Source organism: Ctenopharyngodon idella, chromosome 5 (assembly GCF_019924925.1).
Source record: "Ctenopharyngodon idella isolate HZGC_01 chromosome 5, HZGC01, whole genome shotgun sequence".
In the NCBI taxonomy this organism is placed as follows: Eukaryota; Metazoa; Chordata; class Actinopteri; order Cypriniformes; family Xenocyprididae; genus Ctenopharyngodon; species Ctenopharyngodon idella.
Window position 1 is genome coordinate 2,481,124 of NC_067224.1, and position 22,986 is coordinate 2,504,109.

At 38.0% G+C, this 22,986-nt stretch overlaps 1 protein-coding gene across 1 annotated transcript; it reads left to right on the forward strand.

The window, feature by feature from the left end:
* Positions 1-4,017: 4,017 nt before the first annotated feature.
* Positions 4,018-21,034, forward strand: tbx5a (T-box transcription factor 5a). The gene is made up of 9 exons (XM_051895149.1): positions 4,018-4,459; positions 5,080-5,259; positions 6,113-6,207; positions 7,867-7,986; positions 8,839-8,986; positions 11,558-11,710; positions 14,871-14,962; positions 17,761-17,993; positions 19,259-21,034. The coding sequence occupies exons 2-9, from the start codon at positions 5,116-5,118 to the stop codon at positions 19,843-19,845; spliced, it is 1,572 nt and encodes a 523-aa protein (XP_051751109.1). The 5' UTR covers positions 4,018-4,459; positions 5,080-5,115; the 3' UTR covers positions 19,846-21,034.
* The last annotated feature ends 1,952 nt before the right edge of the window (positions 21,035-22,986 follow it).

The window sequence follows — 22,986 nt, forward strand, 5'->3', positions numbered from 1 at the left end:
AAGGGGACCAGAAAGGCGGAATGCGGGTCCAGTGTGTGATGTGATTGTTAGCAGAAATGTGTCAGCTCCAGCCCAGCGCCCGGGGCCCCAGCGGGCTGTGGAGCTGTGAGAGAGGTGAGAGGTGTTGCGGGACCGGCGCTGCTCCGATATCTTATCGCCCTATAGAGAAGCAGCATCAGCCGCAGGAGGGCGGGCCGAGCCGCGGGCTGACATGTGTGGCCGTGTCAGACTCAGAGTCCGCGGATGTGTAACTTCTGCTGCTAAACATCAAGCTAAAACTGCTTATAAAAAAAGGGGGCAGTGTATAAATACACGAGTAAAAAGGACAGTTTGTAAGGGGATGTAGATGTAGCCTGTACCGTTCCTGAAGATTAGCCTACTGTATCCATTCAGTCCAGACAATCTGTTATAGGCTACTAATAAGTATGTTTTAATTTCATTTTGTACAAATTTCCACTTTACTAGAGGGTAATACGATATGATATTAAATGATATTACATTTAGGCCGAAAATATTTTTATGGCGTTTATAACTGTTTCTCCACTTATTCAAGATAATGAACGAACCCAATTAAATCACTTTTCTAGAAAACCTGTCAAACACACACACACACACACACACACACACACACACACTTGTATATATGGTTTACGGGGACTCTCCATAGACGTAATGGTTTTTATACTGTACAAACTGTATATTCTATTCCCCTACACTACCCCTACCCCTAAACCTACCCATCACAGGAAACTGTCTGCATTTTTTTAATTTTAGTATGTTTTTTAAGCCATTTGGTTTATGTTTACGTTGTAATACCCATGTTATTATACACATTTGTGTCCTCATAAACCATGTATACAAAAACACACACACATGCACACAGTTGCGTCAGTCTAGACACTCACAGCACTGAAGGAACATTCAGGTTTGGATTTAATTCCTCTTAATCAGATCCTCGTTTCATATATTTCTCTTCTGGTAATAGAGAACCAGCGAGGCTTTGTTAAAGTAGACTGAATTAATTACTGTAGATTTAAGATTTAATGTATTTGTATAAAAGTAAAACACACTGAAGTTTGGAAACACAAACGTCCCACACGGAAACTTTTTCTTGTCTTGAGCAAAATAAATAGCGCTAAAACAAACTGCATAAAGTAGATATAAGAGCGAATCAAAATTTAGGGAAAACTTCATGGGCTTTACTACTTGTTCCTTTTTAATCATTATTGTTAAATGTATCTAAATATAAAAAAATACAATCTCACAGAGGATGATGATGATATATACACGTTACCTTATTAATATGCGCGCGCAGAATTTATGTGTAAAATTTAGCCTACTAAATTTTCTAAATTTCTGAATTTACGGTGAGTGAAACTCTGGTCTTTTGAGGATGAGATGGCCAAACCGACCATTTTTTTTCCTATGCATTTAGGCTGCATTGTTCAATTAAATTCAGTTAAATAAGTTTATTGCACAAATATTTGCACAATTTTCGTGATTAAAATAAAGCGAAGACTCGACCTAGCTCAAATGCCATCCAATTAAACACATACGAGGAATCACGTGCTCAAGAAATAATAAATAAATAAAGTAGACCGTGCACTTTTAACTAGATAACATTGGGCCTCAGGGTAATTCAATAGGCATAAGCTCGTCAATAATAATACTAATAAAAACAATAATAATGTACATTGTTTGTTAATTCACAAGCTTTTGTTTCTAACTTTTTAAAACTTTTTTAACTACATGTGCAATTTTCCGAAAGTTCAACATCCTACTGTTAGCCTACAATCTTCTCTAAAAGCAACACAAAAAGTCATCATATGTTGTAGCTTTACTAGAGCCAAAGGTAGAATAATGGCAACGTAAAACGAACTGCTCTGCAGAAATAAGTCAACAAGATACATTTTTAAAAAGTTTTTGTAATGTTTAAAAAGAACCACGTGGCTTCAACTTAAGAGAAAAGTTGTTTTATGCCACATAAGTCTATATAGCTACATTCTCACATTGGTAAATTATTTTGTGCAATGCAAGTTGGCAAATGACTTGTGGAATAATCTTGCCCTTCCCACACGGAGGGATTCAAACAGAATTACATTTAAATCTCAAAATCAACTGGAAAAGTCCTGAGCGATTAAATTTTTGTTTTGAAAAAGAAATTAAGGATTATGTCATGAACTGTAAAAGCGGGCGGGAAACTTTTAAACCACTAAATAATTATTTTGAATCTTCTATCTACTATGTTTAGGAAATTATTGGCAAATTTAAAAATATATATTTTAAATGTTCTTACCTCTAGTGTTTCATAACTAATAGGTCAATGTCTTGTTAATGTAACTTATTAACTTATAAAGAGAATGTTAATATTTTGTTTCTTGCGAACTAGACTGATTCACACACATTTAGCCTATTTATGCACTCTGTACTGAAACGTTTGCAAGAACAAGATGTTTTGCAGAGAATTCTAGAGATTTTGGATAATAATCTCTGATGCAGGTGCATGATATTTTTATTGTCATATTGTCTTCCTGTAAGCACTGGAATATATATAAGCATATATAAATATATATTCAGTTTCTTAAGCATTTTCAATAAATTGCATTCTTTCATTTTTGTGGAATAATAATAATAATACCACAAATTAGAGTGGCGATGCAATGTTTTTGAAACACGCACCAGCTCATCACATCAGAGGGTTGTTATTACAGCACTATTACTCATTAATATAGACCATGAATTAAATGTCTGCATTTAAATGGTCTGTTGGATTTCCATGTATTGTAAGAGAGCTGATGCTCACGACGGATCGTGAATCGCAATTGGGCCCGAGGCGGTAGAAATCGGGTCATATTATTGTTCATTCATGGAACTGTGATTTCAACACACCGGTTCGCACGCTGTTGTCTTTGAAGCCCTGGGTTATCAGCTGCTATATTTAGTTCCTGAGTTCAGGGAAGTTTCTTGACTAGATTTAGCGCTTTACTATCCTGTGCTATAACGAGTGACTTGAGGAGCCTTTATCTATGGTGACCTGCGGGGTCCGAGTTTTTCTTTTATTACAAGTGATCTGTAGCCTATGTGGATTTGGTTTGAAACCAAAATATCGATTATCACTTTAGTCATGTATCAGTTTAATTTGTGGACAAACTTGAATTCAAACTCCACTTACGTCAAAAACAATCTAATCTGATTTCTAACTGTATCGCTTTTAGCCTTCAGCGATGAAATTCAATCTATTTTGAGGAAATAATCCAATACCAAACCCGACAACATAAAAGTCTGTCTAGGAAACCGACAAGTGTAAAATATGTAGTAATTTACACACACAGCTGCCAGCGACACTGGTTTCTAAATCTACGGCTTCATGCAGGCCACGGAAGATCCGTCTCGTAGACGTTAACACTATTGAATCATAACGCAACAAACACGCGCTCACAAACACACGATTGTATCTTGCACACATTATGTGGCGCAAACTTCCTATTTCAAACGTCCTATAAAATGAAATCCGCGTTCTAATCATTTTTGCATGTCCTGTGTCTGTTTTACTCTCAGGATTAGTAGGTTTAATCTCCAAAAGCTTTCAAACATGTATCACAATGTATTTTGTCCATTTTAAATTATGCATTCCTGTAGCTCAAACACTAGAGCATGCGCGAGCAAAGGTCATGGGTTCGATTCCCAGGGAAAGCAAGAACTGATGTGCCGTGAATGCAATGCAAGTCGCTTTGGATGGAATCATCTGCCAAATGCACAAATGTGAATTTTATTTTTAATTTAAGAAATTTTTCAGGCCTGCTTAATAAAACAAATTTGACCTGACAAGATGCAAAATACCCTACACACATTTCTAGTTAGCCTATTTGGTAGCCTAAGATGAAATGCAAACTTATTTTATATATGTGCGTATAAAATGTCTCCTCAGAGAAGGATACAGATTAAGGGTGGGCGGGTGGGGGTAATGTGGGGGGCAGTTATACTGTGGGTGGACCGATATTGTCACGGCATTGCAGACGAACCCACACTACCTACGTGGTTCGTCCCAGCGCTTCCGTTTTCCAGCGTAACGCACGGGGTTTGACCATTAGAGAAACAGAGGAAGAGAGACAGAGAGAGGGGACGGATAGAGAAAGAGAGCGAGGGAGGAGGTGATTGTGCTTCTTTTCTCGAGGAATACTAGACAGAGCCTCCGAATGCGTGCGAACTGCCATTAGTGCAAGTCCATCACTACCACCAGAAGAACGATTCTCGTTTTTAATCGATCTGGATGAAGATTTTTGCCTCACTGAGGACGTAGAGGAAATCCATGGGTTCACCGAGCAGAATCCCGTGAGCTTCACGCTTGGAATATATTTGACATTCAAAGGGAAGTTCGCTATCAAACCGCGAGTATTTGGAACTGCTACGAGCTTATTGTACCGTTTCAGGGATTCGCAAAACTGCATCGGAATTTAAGGTATTGTCCAATTGTCAGTTTCTTCGAGTCTGATTCATTGAGTTGTTGCACTTAGGCCATCGCTACAGCTTAAACCATCGGCATACAGATGTGTAAATCATCCGTGATGCATAGAATGCTCTATTGTGGTTCATTATAATTACAGAATATTATTTATCAAACACTTTTCCCATCTCTCAAAAGAAAGTTGCAATGATTATAGCTCCTAACCCATTCATAGAATTCATAGACGCTTCAAGGAAGACAATGAGAACTGAACTGCATTGTTTAAAAAGCTATATGTTTATGAATTATGTATCTAATACGTAGGCTGTATTAATGTGTAGGTGTATATAATGTGTGTGTTTGTGTTCAAAGAAAGTTGCGATTACCTGGATGATTTATGTGAACAGACTTTTCAATATTATGAACACTGCACTTGTTTTTGTAGGACCATATGGGAGAGTTTTTAATGAAGACTGTTTTGGAAGTTTATTTCGTTAGCATAAATGCAAAACTCACAAGCACAATGATAATTTCATTGTAATCAATGGCAAGGACTTATTAAAGTGGTGCAAAATGGGCTGAAGGGAACCGAACAACTGAAACGCTTGTTTAACGCTTTCTTTTCTGTCATTTAGGCCTCGCGGTGGAAGTAGTTCACAGGCCCTTCTGACATGGCGGACAGCGAAGACACCTTTCGACTCCAAAACTCTCCCAGTGACACTGATTCAAAAGATGTACAAAACGACGGTAAATCAGACAAGCAGAATGGAGCCGCTAGCAAATCCCCGTCATCACAGACAACCTACATTCAACAGGTAACAGCTACTGTCTTCAACCACTTCATTGCGTGTGTGTGTGTGTGTGTGTGTGTGTGTGTGCGTGCGTGTCTACTTAACCATATTTTGGCTACCCAGAAGTGAGCTTCATCTGTCAAAACATTCTATTTGTAAAACAGTACAAAGTTTTTTTTAAAGTGTAAAATTGCAGAAAGTTTTCTGTTAGGGTTAGTGTGTGGGTCAGGGTTTAGTATTTATAACTAGCTGTTTATAAAAACAATATAAGTGTATGGAATGAGCCTATTTAGATCGCTTAATAGTTGTTAATTGTTGAACAGCCGCTGACATAAGAAAATTAAAGCTGTGCAGTAATTTAATAACTTTTTGTTCAGATGGTCGAGGAGGCATAATGTAACACGAGTGCTTTCGAAGAGGATTCAAATGTAGATCGACGGAATGAGATGCATAAAATCATCAAAACAAAATATTGCAACTAAAAGTAATGCAGATCATGAAGGTGTGTGTACATGTGGGAATATTTGGCAGTAGATAGTTCACATAGGCTATTTCTGAAAATGTTCTCTTTGCTACTACACCATTCGAAAATAATAACAAATTGTCGTTCTAAAAGAACTTCAGGTAATGTTAGCTTACTCAGATTTTAAAATTCTGGTTTAGTACAAAATCAAAACTTAAGCTTGGAGTTTATTGTCATTTATTCTGGTTTAGTTACTTTTATTGATCTAGATACTTAAAGCTGAACAACTTTTTTCTCCTCCTTTCTGCACACGCATTTTGATGCCATTTTGAGTAGCGGCAGCGTCGTTATTAATGCTTGAAAAGATGCAGTGCATTTGTTCATTCTCCACGTCTGCATCTGTCTTTTTAAAAGGGAATGGAAGGGATAAAAGTTTACTTACACGAGCGAGAGTTGTGGACAAAGTTTCATGAAGTGGGAACTGAAATGATCATCACCAAAGCAGGGAGGTAAGACACAAATCTTTTCTATGCAGTTTTCAGATAACCTACATAAACAAAGAAAAAATGCACGCAATGCAATTTTTATTATCATTGGATGATTGTATATAATTATATTATATGAGCCTATTCCTTCGTCTGTTTTCCCCACTGCAATGGACATGAAATAGTTTATTGAATTAGAATTAATTATACATTTTCCATTTTAATTTTTATCGACACAGACTGGTTTGCTTGGCTCTATATATGATAACATAAAATTCAGATTTCTACACTACAATAACGATTAATTTAGCTTTTTATTATTTAAATTTTAAATTCAATTTAAATTATTTTTGTTAAGAATGTGTTTTGAAAGTTTGCAGTGTCAGACTAATCCCGCGTACTTCAATAAACAATGGTTTGACTCCATCATTTAAGATGAGTTTTTATCCTAGTTATGAGCTGGAAACAATCATCGTCTGTATTCTTGATGCAGATTTTTCCAATAATGTTAAAGTTATGCACTGAACTTGGATCTTTCTGTAAAACTAAAAGAGCACTTGAAAATGCTATCATCGCGTATGGCCTCTGAAATATAAAATTAGAGGAGCTTTTTTAAGGTTACAATGGGTATTAACTGTTTGTAAATTATAAATGTTTATAATCGTTAACAACAAAGGCTGCTGTTATTTCTCTCTAATAGCTAAGAAGTGTTTTAAAAACATATTGAACATGTAGGCTAACTGTGATTCAGCGCCTCTTTCATTGACAAAACATTTGGCTTCTTTAATCACAGTAAAGGTTTCTCAGGAATCACATGCGAGTTTAAAGCATGAAATCAGTGTGCATGAACTCCTGAGTGCTGTTGCTTAACATTATGGTCAGTGTGAGAAGATAAAAAGGCAAGGTAAAGTTCGAGAAATACCGAGCTAATCGAGGGAGATTAAGATGATGTTTCATGTCATAAATCTCCGTATGCATGCAGCAAATTGTCTTGCAGTTCTTCTCATTTATTATTCATAACAATTACATCGCGGCAGATTTCAAAATGTGCAGTTTATGATTTTCTCTCTGCACAGAGCTGGACAAAGGTGGCTTTTGTTCTAATAGAATTTTCTCGACAGTTTAGTGGGGGGAAAAAAATCCCTCTCTACCTCATATATCAAACACTTGACAAAATCGACACAAACTGCTCTGTTCTTTTGTGCATTTTAATACATGTGTTTCTTAAAGTGAATCCGTGCATCACGTGTGAAGTTGTGCCACTGAAAGCACATATATGCACATTTTCATAGTTTTAGTTCACCCCAATATCTCATTATTTTAGTTTCTTGTCCTAAAATGTTCCTTTTATATTCTGTAATTTAAGCGTTGACTTAAAGCCTATATCGGCATGTGTACGACGAAATTAATCTGAATCAGATTTACCATACTAAAGGTAGTAAAGGGTGTCCAACACGATCGTAAAAGCCTATATTTGAAATAATCTGAAAGTTGTGGCGTGTCAAAATGTATCTCCAGAACGCACTTCTCGTCTATACGTCTAAAATTATGGATTTTGTTGTTGTTTTGTTTCTTCCATTAACAAATATACTTTAAATTAGTATTATTATTATCATTTAATAAAAGCTTCAACACAGCCTTTACGCAATCCGTGCTGTAATATTGTCCCGTTTTCATCCACAGGCGGATGTTCCCAAGCTTCAAAGTGAAGGTCACCGGGTTGAACCCAAAAACCAAATACATTCTCCTGATGGATGTTGTGCCAGCCGATGACCACCGCTATAAATTCGCCGATAACAAATGGTTCGTGAGTCATCAATTCTTTTATTCAGGTTATTATTTAGATGTCTTACGTTTAAAGTTCTCAATATTGCTTCCCAGCACCTTCTAGTACTAAAGACAAGCTTCTCAAATGTTCTTGGCAAGACCTATCAAACTGTCACATATTCCTTTTAATGAAATAATTAAATAAGATTCATTTGTGGTCTTTATGCATGCTTAACTAAGACTAAGAAAAGAAGATGATTCAGATATTCCTAAATATTGGTTACACAGACTTGTTCATTTTAGTTTAAAACAATTGATAGTTTATATTTACACTTTAAAATGTAAAGGATGAGGAAAAACAGCCTTTATATAATATTCGATTCCATCTGCTTCCTACAGCAAAACAGAAAACACAGTATTATGCTACTTGTTTTATGCTCCTTTTTCAGGGTCAGTGGTTTTAAATTGTTGAGGTTATTGAGGGAGGATGTCCACAGGCCAACATCCCCGATAATTACCCGTTCAGTGCATGTTCTGGAACTAACGACCCTCTTGATCAACCATCATCTTAGCCATTAACCAAATAAACCGGTCTTTGAAAGACATTATGTACAATGCACAAGGCAGTGATGCATGATAAATGGAGGCTGAATCACATTTTGACAAGTTTCAATTTCAATAAAGGAAACACATGTTCAGGGAACAAAACATCTTTTAGTTTTAATGAAATCATCCTTGTACTAATTAATGCATGGGACAAATGAAGAGAATCTCAAACCTGAGAACCATATCAATAATCACAAGTAACTAATATAAAATATTGCAAGTATAAAAATTTGGAGGGAAGTTACAATGATGCAGTTGAGTGTGTTTTGCACTATGGCTCAGGTCTGTGACGGGGAAAGCAGAACCTGCCATGCCGGGAAGGTTGTACGTCCATCCGGATTCTCCGGCCACTGGCGCACACTGGATGCGGCAACTGGTGTCTTTCCAGAAGCTTAAACTGACAAACAACCACCTCGATCCCTTTGGACATGTGAGTGAATATTTGTCTGATGTTTTTGCTTTGAAACTAACCCCAACCCTTGAACACAGAAATATATTTGACAAAATCATGTTGGATTGCACACCCTAAAAAGCTACTTGTTTTGTCGGCATAAATCGATGTGTATAGGTTGGTTCAGTGATTTTTGACTTGAATATAAACAGTAACCATTTTTTTCAGACACAGAACTCATGACAAGCATTCCTCATTTTTTCCCTCAGGCCAAGCAGAGAAAGAGGATTTGAGTTTTTAGGTAGCATTTTGCGGGTGAATTGCATCGGAACTCTAGCTCAGGAAATACAGCCCTGAATAGGTGCTACTGACAAACGCCAGAACAGTGTAATAACCAAAACACATCTTAAATCCAGTAATGATAATTGTGACAACAAATGCACCAGCAGACAGCCTCAGATGTGGACACACTTAGTTCAGATTACAAATTTACGCTCTGTAAACTGTTTTTCATTCTCCAGGTACCAGCAATCTTGATATGTGAAGCGTCCACTTTCGGCTTAAGCTAGTGTAGAGGAGTTTTTCAGCCTACAGTGGTATTCTTAATTCAAGAGCATGTTGTTCAACATTTCTCAGATTTAGCCCAGATCACCTTAAGAGTGTGCATTGAGTTTATTCCTGCAAACAGATGGTGTTTAGACGCCTCATATGTGTATTTGTGACTGTGAGCGCTTTGCTGTTTAGTTCTGATCACAAGGTTGAAGTCGATCAAGCTTGTTTTGCTGCCAAACCTCAGCTGGTAGAATGAAATCGGAGCCCGGCTGGAATGTGAGCCGAGTTGTAAATTTCTGTCCAGAATGCATTTTTGATTGGTTGCAGCGGTTCTTGGCGTGCCCCCTTTTGTGCCGAAAGAGTACCCTGGGATTTATAAATGAAGTCCGGCTTCTCGACCAAAATAACAATCTATCGGTTTGTTGTTCCAGGTGGTTGAAATAATTTCAGACCTATTTATAATTACTAGTCTCAAAAGCAAGGCTGAACATGCAACGCTATAAGCTGGAACCTGTTAGGAAATACATAAAACCAGCCAATATTTCCCAACTCTGTCTTAATTAGACTCCAATGATGAGATAAAGATGTCTGAAAGAAACTCACAATAATTCCCATGTGGGTCACTTACCAAGTATGAACACAGTAAAAGCAATAGTTAACTTGAGCACAGTCTGAATGTTCCAAGTTCAAGGCGTTTTTAGATCGACGCAAACTGGCTTTGATCATTTTAGTACCATTCATCAATAGGCATACACACATTCTCTGCCTCTCGCAGCCATCCAGAAATATCTGAGTCAAAATGGCGGAGTTTGGATAACTGTGCTTCAAACTGTTTATATCTAATGGCAGAGTGTGATGAGTGATGGACAGAGGTATACAAAGGCTGTTAATCTGCAGGGTTTCAGAGTCCCTGTGATGTCGGGAACATGAAAGAGTGGGGCAACATTCATGGCCCTCAGTGATCGCTCACTATCATTAAAAACTATCATACAGCGCGGGGGCAAATGGAGAAATGGAGCAACAGGGCATCCAGAACAGTGGGTGGTCCCACAGAAAACTTTTCTGATGTCCATGCAGATTTCCACATTTTCTGTTTGGTTGCAGTATCCAAGTAGGCCTACAGTGTGCTTCAGAATTTTATTTTGACATCACATGCATTTTTATATATTATTATATATTTATATTTATCTAATAAATCATCTTGTCGATCTGGAGCAAAAGCAATATTCCCAGCTGAGAGCAGTGTTTAAAGTTTACAGCAAGCCTTGCTTTCCAAGTCTCAGTGTTGATTTGAGCCAAAAGCGGCTCAGAGGGACTGGACCGATGTCACTGATCAAAGCAGAAACGCTGCAGTTGTTTGGAGAATGCATGCGAGGGGAAAACGCATGAAAATGGAAAAGAGGAATGCATGTGTGTGTAAACTTGGCATCCACATCCAGAATGCAAAGTTTAGACAAAGTTGCCTACATTATACACACACATTTGACTTGGAAAAGAACAGCCGACAGAGCCGACAAGAACTTGAGCAAAAAGCAATATTCTATTTAAAATCCATATTTAAGACAAGTGACCACTGCTAAAACAGCTACTATATGGAGATTTTTCTGCAGTGCTGTAAATCTTCAGATCCAGCGCTGCTCAGACTCGGTCTAGTTTGAACAATATGTAACAGGAGGACAAAACTGTTCGTGCTTATATTAAAAGCCGGGATTTGTCTTAGCAAAGTGGCTCTAATTCCAAAATCCGACACTACAATTAGGCTTGTCCAAGGAAAGCGAACAGACGGAGCGCAACAGCGCCGATTATTGATCTCAAAACGTATCTGAAAAATGAAAGTGTTTATAAAACGCAGCTGATAGAAAGATAAACGTTCAGTCATAACAATTTGTAAGCGTCGGTCTTTCGCAGTTAGGCTACATTAATCACGCATGGTTGCATCATTTTATATGAAATGTCTTTCTATAGCTATATTATATATTGCTGTATATTATCGAGAAATAATACGCATTTGATTATGAGGCGTTTGGTCGTCATATTTAAGCTCTATTTTCTTTCCAGATCATCCTGAATTCCATGCATAAATATCAACCCAGGATCCACATCGTGAAGGCAGATGAAAATAACGGATTTGGATCCAAAAACACCGCTTTCTGCACTCATGTGTTTCCAGAAACGGCGTTCATTGCAGTCACGTCTTACCAAAACCATAAGGTAAGGTGTTAGATTGATCAAATATTTTAGGTTTATCATGTTGAGATCATTTTTAACATTCAAATCATGAAGTAAGAAAATAGATTAGATTTTGTGTGTGTGTGTGTGAATTGTTGAATTAGTATAGAATTGTTTCAGGTCAGTGACAGATTCGTATGAGCTTATGACTGGTAAAATGATTCCAGCCAAACTACGAGCCTAACTTTGACAGTGATAGTGGCTCTGACCGATCTGCCCGAAAAAAAAAGAGATTGTTCAGCAATCAGAAATATTGTTGCTTATTGTAACGGGGAATTGTTAAGATACTAATTACATTTATATTAATTTATGTAGGCTAACAAGCCATTATATGTAATTAAAATATATTTTATCTCAGTGCTTGTTTAGATTTTTCTCTCTGAATTCACTAAATTCATTACTCGGTTAAGCGATTCTCCAGAAATCAAACCTTCTACTGAGATTCTGACTGTGTTGCAGTTAATAAAGTAACGCGTGCATTATTAGATTTCCATGAATTATACTCTACTTACAGAAAAAAATAAAGAAAGAAAGAATAAAACATGTCAGAAAAGTTTATGTGGCTACTAAAAATTATTTGATTGGTCAGCTGTTGTGCTTCTCAGAATATTTCCAGACGTGAATTCAAAATTCGATTATTGTATAATATTTTAGCTCCCAAACCAAGACATTTATACCTCGTAAATGTTACGCATGTCGTTCTCTTGAAAGTTTAAAAAAATACAGATCGTCTACGGAAAGAAAGCGTTTGCACAAATAGAACTAAATAAAGAGATAAAACAATTATGTACATAATGCGTTATTGTGCTTATGATAAAATGATTGCATGTCTTTGTTTTTGTCACACTTGTTGCACTTTTGGATGGACCGTTGCTATTGTAACTTTTATCCAGTTAAAAGCCTTAATGACACCGTGATTCCGTAAAATCGCTAATAGGAACATGGCAAAGATGGACACTTTGCTTCAGTGTGTCTAACACTCATCTGGATAACTGAGGTCTGTGTGATAATGTGAGAACGAACATCGAACTGCACACATTTAACACGCTTCAATTCAGACTTCTTTTGGTTAGGCCTACCTGTATTTATTCATTGATTGCAATTGGTGTATAACACTGGGACGGTCAAATGCTCGCTTATTTGACGGCTCTCGAATGTAAGATATTTCGAATTTATTATGAAAATTTGTCTGTGAGGACCGAAATAATTTTTTGTTGAAGTGAAAGAGATCGCTGAGCTGAAGGAAGGTGTTTTCGCCCTCGCTTTTAACACAAAGCGAAAAATGCTGTTTTTTTTAAATAAACGGATGAAGTCTATTAATTATTTATGACTTTTAATTCTAACCAGTCAGCTTTTTAAAGTTTTATTTATCCTATAGCCTACATGCAACATGTTGATTGTTAATTTAGCCGACGTCTTTACAAATATTTTTTAAGAAAGCAATTTTAAAAGGGTAAAAGCATGTGCACCTGTATGCCATTAAAAATAATTGATTTTGAATAAACTTTTGGGTCTTAAGCTTGCAGCTAAACAAGCCAACGCTGATAATCATGTGTGGACCACCTTTATCTCACTATGAGCAACATGTTACAAGTTATAAAAGATACAACAATTTACCAGAGCATATGGCGCATATTCTTTATCAACAGCATTAAACAGGCCGTATGAATGTGGTTATTTCATGCGAATATACAAACAAAAACGCGCCGTATAGTACTGCTAATATAACGCACAGACTTGCTTTTTAAAAAAAAAAAAAAAAAAAAAATGCAATAACCTGTACTTCTGTTAATCAAATTTATCAGTGAAAAGTAAGATAATTATATAAACTGAATATAAAGACGAAAACAATACAGCACCATAAAATACTTGATAAAAAACAATGGTCGACCTTCCCAAATGCATCGACATATTTTGAAATTTTTCTGTTTGTACTTTTATGGAAAAAAGGTACACATTAAGGAGATCAAACTGTCATATACAAAACTACTGAATTTTGTAAAGTCTGTCACGCGCACAGTGCGTTTATAAGAGCTCAAGGTGCGTCTCAACATGCACATTTTTACAAGGTCTCATCTCAAGTGAGAGCCAAAGTGATGCCAAAGATCAGGTCCTGTTAGGAAACACACCACAACAGCCAAAACAAAACCCTCCCAGAGAGAGAGTCTCATTAGAGGACTATCCCTGAACTCACTCATTACAGTCTAGAGCATCTTTAAAACTGCTTCTAAATTTGCCAGAGGCACTTGGGATTTACCTCGCATACAAATGCTTGAAAACTACCTTTTTTTTTTTTTCCATTTTTATTATCTTTATCTTTTATTCACATTCACAGATTTTGTAATCTGTCAAATCAGATTATCACAGAGGCACTTTAATAGTAATACTTTTTATCCCTTCATAATCAAATTATCTTTAAAAGCGGCTATAAATAATCAGCTAAATATTTTTAAATGCATGGACACTATTCACAAAAAGCAAAATATTTTACATTGACTTTTGACATTTTATATTAGGCCGCTGATGGTAGATCTCAGACTATGAAAGCATTCACGTTAATTATTCTTGCTTCACATGTGGAATTATTAGACATTTTCAGGCTTATGCAAAGACAAAAATCTACACCAATCTTTATCCAAACTGACAGATGTTTTTCTATATTAGAGCAGCATCAAACAAACCTCAGTGCTGGGTACATGGAGATTTCATCTTTTCATCATCTGCTGACCAAGCAGACTAGTAAACCACCAGGATAATTTGTCAATTTCCACACAGAGCAGCTCATTTTGCTCCTATATCTAACATTCTATTAGATATGCTTTAAAGACAATTACAATGGGTTCCCCAATTAACACAAACATACAAGACAATCAATTTGAGAACAGTGGGCAATGCAAATCCATGAACACATTACTGCAAACAGTAAAAAGGAAATCAAGTCATTTTTTGAATTTTCCTGCTTTGTCTGCCAAGGTTTACCATTTAGGAGTAACTTCTTACAATCTCTTGTGGGCTCTAAGATGTCGACGCATGCTCTCATGCCATTAATAACAAGATATCTGGAGTTCAAATCAGGTTGAGGATCTCATTGTTTGTTCCAAATGAATGAAAAGACCACATTTGTGTGTTGGTTGTTTTACAGATCACCCAGCTGAAGATCGAGAACAATCCTTTCGCAAAGGGCTTTCGTGGAAGCGACGATATGGAGCTGCATCGCATGTCAAGAATGCAGAGGTGAGTCGAAATCTGTGAAGAGTGACATAATCGTACATAATCCAGTGCTTGCGTAATGAGTTAATTATTTTGATAAACAAACATATCAGCATTTTTGTTTTGTCAGACAAACAAACTATTCTGAACTATTGAATGTAGAAGAAGTTGACATTACATAAAATATTTACTAAAGTCCATTTTTTGGCCATTTAGTTTCAAGTCTGTTAGTTTCATGTCAAGTCTGATGATAAGGGCCCAACTGCTGAGCATGCTTAGTTTGATCATTGTTGATGCACTTGAATCATTATTGTTTTTGGTCAAAGCATGGGGATTTATGATGACATAAATATATGTTATTGAGAAGTAAATGTTTTAGAGTTTTTGATTAGTTAGTTAATTTATGAAGCACTATTTAAAACAAAGTGTTGACCAATGTGCTGAACAATAATAAAATAAACCATATTAAAAGACAAAACACTCAGGCAAGACACCAAGAAAACACTACATACAGACAATGCCTCAAGCTAACTCATTTGATTTGCAAGATCTCAAAATAAAAAAAAGTTAATTAACTAAACCTTTTATGTTAATTTGTATCAAACTGTATGAGTCAGTACTTCAAGTTAGGAGCAATTAACATGCATGAGTACTACAAACTCAAAACTTGATAGTTCTGCTTACTTCAATTTGGGAACATCATAACTCAAAAAATTTGATTACCTCAGTTTTTGAGTTAGCCCAGCTTATTCGGGTTTACAGTGTAGACAAAGAAGATGCTCCTTCAAACGACTTTTAAAAATGTTTCCATCTCTTCGGCGCTACTACTAAACCTAGTCCTCTGAACAATAAAAACGGACTGATCAGAAGACCTTAAAAACCTAGAAAGCTTGTGCATGTGTAAGAGCTCTGACAGGTAAGAGTGCTAACCCATTCATGGACTTGTAGACAAATACTAGGAGCTTAAAATCAATCCTATACTGCACTGGCAACCAGCCCAGAGAAGCCAGGATAGGGGAAATATGCTCCTGCTTGCAGCATTCGGAACCAACTGGAATGGGTTTAATGCTGTTTGGCAAACACTCACATACAAAGAGTTGCAATACTCAAGCCTCACAGAAACAAAGGCATGAATCACCTTCTCAAAATCATCAAAAGAAAGAAATGGATTGTTTTGTTGTAAAAGTTGTGTTATGTCCGTCACCATTATGGTGATTAGTGTTTCAGCACATTTACTCAACTTTCTTTGGTGAATAGAAGTAATTCTATATAACCTTTTCAGTTTAATACACATATAACTGATACACAAGTTCTACAACACAGTATGTGATATCAATGCTCATATTAACTTAAAACATAAGCTCAGAACATTATATTGTGTTTGCATTATGGAAGCTTATTTCCTCCACGGAATAAAAAATAAGGAAAACGGACGGTTGCGACTTTTTATCTCACAATTTGGATTTTTAATCAAAATTCTGAGTTTATATCTAATAATTCTGAGAATTGCGAGTTATAGGCTCGGAATTACGAGATATAAACTGAGGGGGAAACGTCAGAATTCTGAGATAAAATTTATTTCATTATTTCATTTAACAAACTTCCATAGCGACCAACTTTTTTCCATAAGTTGAGTAAACTCAGAAAAGTCCTGAAGCTTGTTGCCTCAAGTTTTCTGATATTTTACAGTGAGTCAACATAGGAGCTCACTCTTTATATAGGTGTCTGAAAGACAACAGGAAAACTGACCAGAATCATCAGATGGCCTAGCAGATTAAAACTGAACTAAACAGGGTAGTGTTAGTTCATGCACAAACACTCAACCAGCTCAGACACAAACCAGAGACGGCTGCTTTCACAAAGGCAGTGCTCTCGACTGAGGGGACACTTGTTATGCGAGTGTTCCTCTTGAAAACTGTCCACTCCCCCTACAGCCATGGCAATATCTCTGTTTCAGCTCTATGTCGATCCAGAACAGTTGTCTGCAGTTGTGATATAGTTTGTCCAGTGGAGGCAAAGACCACATGGCTCGTGTTCTTATTTTCTCCAGATGACTGCTGTATAGAGTGTGGAAAAACACATTTTCAAAGCAGAAAATCTGGTTGTAGGGACGACAGCAGCCAACACAGGCGTTGTCCACTCTAAAATGACAGACTTCATGATACACTAGGAAAAAATGGCAATGCTCTTTCCATGCCGTAGTTAACTTTGTCTGTTGTTACTTTCAAACAAGCAGAGAAAGAACTGACTAATGTCTCCCACGAGAGCCTTCTATTGAGTTTCCAGATAATGACCTGAAGACTTTAAGACCCAACTAAAGCCTGTACGATTCTCCTACTGAATCCATTACACAGCACTACTATTAACTTTATTCTCAGTTATTCATTCTGCAGACGCTTTTATCCGAGATGACTAACAAGCGAGGAAGCCGCTATTCGTTAAAAAGACAGCGAAGCAAAGTAATGCATCATAAAAATACAGAGAGAATAAAGAAACTCCACCGTGGTGCTCTGTAGAAGTCAAAGGTCCTGATATCCTATCTGTCCTCCACTGTCAAACACTGAGACTTAGCAGGTCTGGTCTTAGTTAAACGCGGACCAACTGGAAACCAGGTCAGTGGTTCAAAAGAAATAGTCAAGGAATTAATGCATCTTTCATAGATTAATTGGCATGAAAACCCCCCTGTTGTAGACAGATGGCGAAGAGATTATTCTAGCGGAGTGGTGGATGTGGTTAGTTATGAATGGAATGGTTTCGAGACCTTGGCTGAAAGAAAAGCATGTAAATGAATGGCATGAAATGGCTCTTTCTGTTTTCTAAAGCACCAAGGAGTACCCGGTGGTCCCTCGCAGTACTGTACGCCAGCGGGTCGGCACCAGCCAGAGTCCGTTTGGCGGAGATGTCCAAGGTCTCTCTACTCCCAGTGGCATGAGCTCCCAGTATTCCTGTGAGAACGGGGTCACGAGCACATCGCAGGATCTGCTGCCTCAGTCCCAGTCCTCTTACCCACTGCCCCACGAACACGGCCAGGACTATCACTGCATCAAGAGGAAAGGTGGGTCCATCATCCATTTCACTTCTGAAAAGTTTTTAGTGTAAATGAACACTGTAAAAAAAATCTGTAAAATTTTCAGCAAAAACGGCAGCTGTGGTTGCCAGAATTTTGCATCAAATATATGGCAGCAAAGGATTTAACAGTACTCAAACTTTTTCCATTGTATAGACCCAGCAAACATTTCGACGTTTAATGACCGTCAAAAAGACGTCCCTCCAACACGTCCGTTATGGTTGAAAAATAGTTCTAAAATTAAAGTTATAAAATGTAACTGAATGCATTTTTAGGACATTTTCTGTTACATATTTTTACCAATTTATGCCATCCTACCGTGGGACACGACGTTGCCGTCGGACCAATGTTTGCTGGGGAGTAGGGGTTGAACGACTTCAGATTTTTATGTGATTAAAGTCGAGTCGCATTTTCCTTTCCAATGCGCTACTTTTCCATTGTTTTATTATGTAAATATGCACTAGCTTGACGTATATATGACCCTTGCGCTCACGTCTTGCATCTTTTGCAGCATCTCGTGCATGTTTTTATCAGGTCTTTTGTCTTTGGGTCGTTATATTTCTCACGGATTTCTACTCGTTCTAAATCAGATACAGAAAGTAGCACAGTAAAGATTACATTTATATGAATGCATTAGTGAGAGAGCGTTTGCATGTGAATTACTTCTACCTGCCAGCGTCTCTCTACTGATAGTGAAGCTGTGCGTTTTAGTTACTAAGAAATATATGCTAGAACTTTTCAGGTTCTAAGCTATTTTACTGATAAATCACAGAACAGTGTTGACAATACATTTCTGCGCTACTGAATGATTCTGTATGAGCGCAATCTATCTGCACATGCGTGTGTAGTGTCTGTGTAGCAACGCAGTTTAGAAAGGCGATTAACTTGTACAATAAGTTGTTTAAAACGTGCATTCACCCGATCAATATTGAGCATCCAGATGGTATAATCAAACATATCTTGTGGAGCGCTCTCGAAGTATGCATTTATTAGTAATTAACTGTAGGATACTGAGTGTAAAGGTGGACTTCAAAGATATTTTTATCCTGTTGCGCCCTCTATAGGCCACGATCAGCGACTAGTCGTCGTCATGCTTAAAGCGTCATGGCAGAGTGGTAGTCTGTGCAACCCCTAGTATAGAGTAAGGAAACTTTTTGCAGTGACTAGAAGCAAAGATTCAGTCCCGTTTGATTGGCTTGTGATATTTCTACATCATACCACATTCATTTCCATCCCATTTTGTCTGTGCGCAGCTGAGGACGACTGTCACGCAGGAGAGCACTCGTACAAGAAGACCTACGTGGAAAGCTCATCCAGCGAGGATGATCACTACTACCGGCCCGTGAGCTACTCTCAGTCTCTGGGTCTCAGCGGCGCCCCCTACAGGGCCGAGTCTGGCCAGCGGCAGGCGTGCATGTATGCCAGCGCGTCACAATCCACTGAGCCCGTGCCCAGCCTGGAAGACATCAGCTGCAACACCTGGGCGGGGGTCTCGCCGTACGGCGGCTGCTCCGTGACCACCATGCAGCAGATGGAGCGGCTACCCTATCAGCACTTCTCTGCTCATTTCACCTCAGGACCGCTGGTGTCCAGATTGAGCGGCGTCGCAGGCCACGCCTCACCGCAGCTGGGCGACACCCACGCCATGTACCAGGGTTCAATGCCTCATCAGCCGCTGGGCCGCCAGTGCAGTCCAAGCGCGGGAATCCAGTCGCCGACCGCCGGCCTGCAGGGCAACGAGTACTTGTACACTCACGGTATCCCTCGCACCCTCTCCCCGCACCAGTACCACGCCGTGCACAGCGTCAGCATTATGCCCGACTGGAATGAAGGCAGCTAACTGGATCCCCAACATGGAGGAGAGGCGCTTTCCTGCATATTTATATGTTTTATATCTACGCTGCCTTGTGAGACTCATAAATATCGGAGGCCAGTTCAACTGGCTAAGGCAGCACTGAACGTCTCTGTGTTTGAGCAGGGCATTTTTGCATGATACTGACTGAATATCAGGGACAAAGAACTTTTCCCTTTCAATGCAAGGACAAATGCACAAAGATGCCAACCGACAAACCTTATTAAAAAAAGATGGCAAAGTAATTGAGGGGGGAAGAAAATCCAGTTTTATAGTATTTTTTCCATTTCATTGTTTGAGTTGTTTTTGACTTTGTACTTTTGAAAGTATGAGGTTATATGTTATAGAACAAGTCTTTGGGATCTTATCTGTAGAAAAACAAAACATGAAACCTTCTTCTGGTCAGTGAGCACCATTTGTCTCTCAAATCACGGTAGAAGTGCTGATTTTTACTTGGTGAAGACTAAAACATTTTGGTGATGCAGATTTTGTTCAGGGATATATTACAAGTTTTAAAGCAATCTTTTATGTATCTTTGTGTCTCTAAACTACCAGTAAGTCCATGATGCAAAACATCAGTAAAATTAATTTGATAAATGAGCACTTTTTGCTAAACGGTTAGCTGGAAATAAAGCACAACACTCAATACAAGCTAAAATACAATAGACTGGTAGTTCAATAGTACTATAAGCTAGTTATCACTGACATACTGGCCCCAGTATCTCTGTAAGAACACAGACAACTAAAAATGCTTTAGAGTTATTCTAGAACATCTAAGATACAATATTGTTTTTGATTTACATGCAACATGTAGTACCTTAACAAACGGTATGGAAATGTTTATTTTTGGACACGCAGATTTTTTTTTCCTGTTAATAGTATTTATTTTTCTTGTATTATAAAACTTCATGTTACTTTACCTTAAAGGCCATTTGCTAGATTGACATTTTGACATTTGTTTTTTCAGTACTTTGAGTTTTGTAGTCAAACTTTCCTTTAAGCTAAAAAAAAAAAAAAAAAAAAAAAAAAGATGGGGGGGATACAGAGAAAAAGATAATCGGACTGGTTTAAAATTTTGAATGCATACAAAAAAAACTGTCAAAAACATACAAACATGCTGTACATACAACAAAATGTACATAGAAAACAGAATAAATGTAAAAGATTCTTCCTTGAATTCTGAGTTTATTTAATGCAACTCTACTGACTGTGGCATAAATCTATGCCATACCATACACCTATTAACTCTACACTGTAAAAGATAATAAATCATGAAAATATTTTTTTTTACAGTGTATGAATAACTATGAATAATGGCTTTTCAGAATTGGTGGAGCTGAAGTTTACTGGAGTGATAATAGACATTTTAATAACTGAAAATCAATAAACTACACAAATGTAAGTGTTATTCTAAGAGTTATTCACTGTTTAAGCCCATTTGAGTGCAACACTTTTGAATTGTGATTGAGGAACGTCTTGTATTTTGTTTCAGATATTAATGGTGGTCATGACAAATTAGCAGTTGTGTAGAATAATCCTTTGGATTAAAGGAGGTTTAACCAACAATTACACCGCCAGTGCTGAGGCCTCTCTCTAAATCTTCAACATGTCACCCTTGAGAAAACAGTCCATTCTGAGCCAAAATGGAGTTAACCATTGACCTCTAGTGGCAGTCAGCGGATCGCTGAACCGGTGAATGTGAAAAACTGAAATAGCTGAAACACTTAAAGGGACACAATCCTACAAATATTGCTTAAAGTGTGTGTGTATTCAACTTTTTTGGCTAGAAGAAAAACACTAATTCCACAAGAATGAAACACTATTTTTTTCTTTTGTCCATAGTGCACAGAGACTCAAGCATTCTGAAATATAATTGTGTATCACACACTAAGTAACATACAGACCTTGTGCAGAATGGCAGAACTGTTTATTAGTGTTCTTCAGTCTCTCTCGCTCAGGACAGGTCTTTGGCCGAAAGCGGTGACCTTCCCTGCAGACACCTTTGATCTGACTGATGGGGCCTCTCTGGACAACCTGCTCCTACGCATCCAGTCTTATCCCTCGCCGAGACCCTCAGCGACCCCCATCCAGCCGGAGAAATTCATTAACCCTGTAGCCTCCCGGCCTCGTCCCTACTGCTTAACAGCTGATTTATGAGCGCGCCCCCCCACGCATCTTCCGATCGGCCAAACGTGCATGTGTGACCCAAGATGGATTATACCGTAGGTTTCTGAAAAATGCTTTAAGACAGGCTATGTTTTTCAAAGGCAGGTTCACTGGACTAGCCGTCAGGGTTTAAGTGGTGAGGGTTATAGCCATTAATTATGTGATGAGCCTTTGTAGACTTTAATAATCCTAGTGAAGAGAATTAAGAGTAAAAAAGAACAGGAGGGGGGAAAAAACACATGCCAATGTGAGAGTCCATATATTTAACTGATGGCTGACATTGGCCATTTCTACCAATGTTAGTTCAACCAATACCCTAATCAATAGGACATTTCTGTATACATGTGTGTATGTATGTAGATCATTGGAAAGGGAGAAAAGAAATAATAAAACAGCGTCCTACAGTAACAACATGGACATTCACATAAATATTCTGGAATGGAAAGGGGGCCAGCAAACCAAAGATTTACAAAAAAAGATATAGAGGGAAGTTGGAGTAATGATAAACTACGGCCCTACTCAACCCAGAATCTGAAAAGAAAACAAATCATTGTCAGAGGCCTGAATGAGCAAAGAGGAATAGAAAGAACAAGAGCATTCCAAAGGGGAGAAAAAACGAGAGGGGGATTACTTTATTAAGATGTAGTGAAATGCGGCTGACTCGTGACGGATGACTAGTTCAAAAAGGAAGGGTCCGAGAGGCAAATCTGTCTGCCGCAGGAGTCGCGCAGCTGCTTTGAAACGTTTGCCTGGGCCAAACTGTAGCAGTCAAAGCCCTGTCATTAGAAACACTGACTCCCTGAGTCTTTCTAGAGCGCCACGATGACCAAACATATTGGAGAATTCTCAGGTTATTTCAGGATTTTGCATCTCTTTCTTTGGTTAGTGAACACATCGAAGCTGAAGTGGAAAACTGGGTCACGGCGAGAGAAACAGGGAAGTCGAGACTTTGTCAGATAGCAC